This window comes from Amphimedon queenslandica, unplaced genomic scaffold, assembly GCF_000090795.2.
Source record: "Amphimedon queenslandica unplaced genomic scaffold, v1.1 AMPQUscaffold_9030_Cont19031, whole genome shotgun sequence".
In the NCBI taxonomy this organism is placed as follows: domain Eukaryota; kingdom Metazoa; phylum Porifera; class Demospongiae; order Haplosclerida; family Niphatidae; genus Amphimedon; species Amphimedon queenslandica.
The window spans coordinates 1-3,070 of NW_003550698.1; the positions used below are offsets into that span (position 1 = coordinate 1).

At 32.1% G+C, this 3,070-nt stretch overlaps 1 protein-coding gene across 1 annotated transcript; it reads left to right on the forward strand.

Annotated features, from left to right (window-relative positions):
* Positions 1-6: 6 nt before the first annotated feature.
* LOC100639760 (uncharacterized) lies at positions 7-2,544 on the forward strand. Its single transcript, XM_003391451.2, has 4 exons — positions 7-305; positions 357-785; positions 838-1,003; positions 2,000-2,544. The coding sequence occupies exons 1-4, from the start codon at positions 270-272 to the stop codon at positions 2,173-2,175; spliced, it is 807 nt and encodes a 268-aa protein (XP_003391499.1). The 5' UTR covers positions 7-269; the 3' UTR covers positions 2,176-2,544.
* Positions 2,545-3,070: the final 526 nt, after the last annotated feature.

Consider the following 3,070-nt stretch of genomic DNA (forward strand, 5'->3'; position numbering starts at 1 on the left):
ATTCAATCAATGCTATTCCTGAGAGAGGATTGTCTCCTTATGCAACTGACTGTGTCAATAACACAGAGTGTACTGGACTGGAGTGTAACTTTACTGTTGGCCCTGTTCATTATAAAATTGAAACTGAAGTCCAGTCTTGTGCTAATCCGCCTGGTTTTATTTTTCTCATCAGGAATGTAGATACTAATTTGATAATATTTAATCAATACTTTGATTCATCGAAGAATACAAGCATCCCTTTTGGACAAGCATCAATTCCTTTGGGTGTCATGGTTCATCACAGGAACTATTCAATGATTATTTCTGTAAGTATTATGGTTATGTGATATCATTATTCTATATATTTTCATAAATAGATTTCAGTTACTACTCCTGCTAACACATTTTACCTTGTTCCTGAATCTCAAATTATTTTGGATAAAACTCATTGTGAATCAAACGTTATTCCTACTAGACCAACAGCTGTCCCAACTCCTACTCCTAAGTCTCCTACTGATCCTAAGATTTGTAACGCTTTAAAAAATATAGCGCAAAATCAACCACAGTGTTCTACAAATCCTGATTGCGATACAGTAATCTGTAATACTTTAAACTACGAAAGTCATTTTCAAGTTCTTCCTTGTCATAGTCCTCCTGGACTTCATGTCAGGGTATACGATGAAAACCGTGAATTAATCTATGATAACATTGTTACTAACTCGACTGAGGTTCCTTTATCTGAATCACTTGGTATTTCTTTGATGATTAATTTTCATAGCACCGATGTTGATACTTTAGAATTAGAGGTAATGTACATCTAACATGTTATTATTGCCAACCTTTCATAAATACATGTAGGTAAACCTTGTTACCAACATTGGTACTATTCCAGTTGTCCCTAAAACTCCAATTTCATATGACCATTGTTTATGCCTTAAAGATGCAAGTAGCTGTTCAGATGGTATCTTTTCAACAGTTTTTCCGACATCTTCCAGTACCCCAACTACAAGAAAAAATAAAATTGGTATGCGCTCTTATTGTTCATGTGCATGTACAATTTTACCCACTTTTAGACTGTCACTCGAATACTTATTGCTCGGGGGGCCTATGTGTTTTTGGTTTTATTTTAAAATTAGTGCAAGAACCTATTTACATGTAGAACATTTTAGACTGCCACTAGACTAGGATTTAGGCTGCATTTAGACAACAATGCTACAGAGAAGAAAATTCATAACACTTTCAAGTCCTTTTTTTGTTCTTATAATGGCTTATTTGTAAATGCAAGTATGATTAGGTACAGAACAATATTGATGGTACTGCATTGATAAAGTTAAAAATAACGGGTGGTGCCTACTTGAATTCAATTGAATCTGACTTTTATATCAGTTTTTTGTAGACACGTGAAACTAATTCAGTGAAATCATTTTATGAGAATGCATGTACATGTAGCTATTGTATAAAAATTTAAGTAGAAAAAGTACACATTCTTGAAAGACTTGAATGGTCAATTGTTGCTATTCTACAAATAGTAACTAGTGAAGGAGTACATCAAAGTTGTCATTTAGCCTCTCACTATAGATACTATTGTGATAATGTATATGCTAATGATTACATTATGCTGTTAATCCCTGATACAAGTACATTGTGTACATGTACATGTCCATCCCTGATACTAGTGCATGTTTATATTAGTACACATACAATCTAAAACATGTGTACAGGTATGGTAGTACAAAAATTATTGAGCTTGGGGGCAGTAGGTTAGCAAGCAATTAATTTAGTCTGTCTATGTGTAATTTGTAACATGCCCTGTATGTGTGACGTTTCTAATATTGGTAGATTTTGTGACTCACATTAGAATTATATGGTGTAGGTGACTAAAACAACTTTAATTTATTGCCAGAATTTAAGGATAGTTACATGCCTGAAATCTTGCTAAAATACATGTGTATGTCATGTTTTAAAATGGCAGTAATTTGGGTTAGAACATTTACGATTTTCATTGTTTTTTATACAATAGGATATGTCCTTGTCATTGAAATAGTGTCTCCTATTGTTTTCGTGTTTGCTGTCATCATTATATCAGCTGTGATTTTGATATGCTGCATTATTATTTTAAAGAAAAAACGATCAAGCCAAATCTCGTTCCACCGTTTGTCAGTTCAAGCTGATGATGATGACAATGCTGATTTGTAAAGAAACTTATTATCACATTCATAATTAATTATTATTCATTCATCATTACAATTTATTAATCATTCTTTTATTACATATTTGCATGCATAATTTACTGCTGCTTAATTCTTGTCAGATGTTGCTTTATTTTTGATGTTGTGCAATAAAATTTTACAAGTAGCAACAGTTGATACATTTGTAATTGTGAACTTACTTGTTTTCTGCATTTAGTCATTTTGTGTACCTTGCATGTACATTTATTTCATATAAGTGATTCATGATATTGTTACATGTATGTGATCATTATTGATTATTAATTTGTTCATGCAATGTACAAGTAGACAATGTGCATCTATTTTTCTAAAGAATTACTACAAAATTGATAATTAACAATTACGCAAGCATGTAAAAACTAGTCTGAGATTTGCGTTTATTTATACAAATGTATCTGATTCACAATGTATGTTCATTATCAATACTGAAGTCAAAAATCATGGACTCTCTTCTTGTAATAATACGTGATGGTGAGTACTGTGTTTCATCTCTGCTTTTATCTTCCATCAGTTCAAACTCCTCCCAGGATCTAGCTCTGTTCTTAGAAAACTTCTTGCTTATAACTGCATGGCATTTCTTAATATATACATGGACAAGGACTGTAATGTTGAAAGTAATGAAGCACAAACTAACTGATGTTGCAGTAATCGTAAGTGAAATCTCTTCATTCAATCCCATGTTACTAGAAAGCAAATTGAGTAATGTAACTAGTCCAAGATTAAAAAAATAAAAAGATTCCAGAAAATTTAGAATATTGTAGCGATATATACCTCTTGACAGATACAGTGCAACTGAAGAAATGAAGATAATTATGTAATTGTTAACTTGAGGTATAGTGGTTGTAGTATATGAGAACACTGGT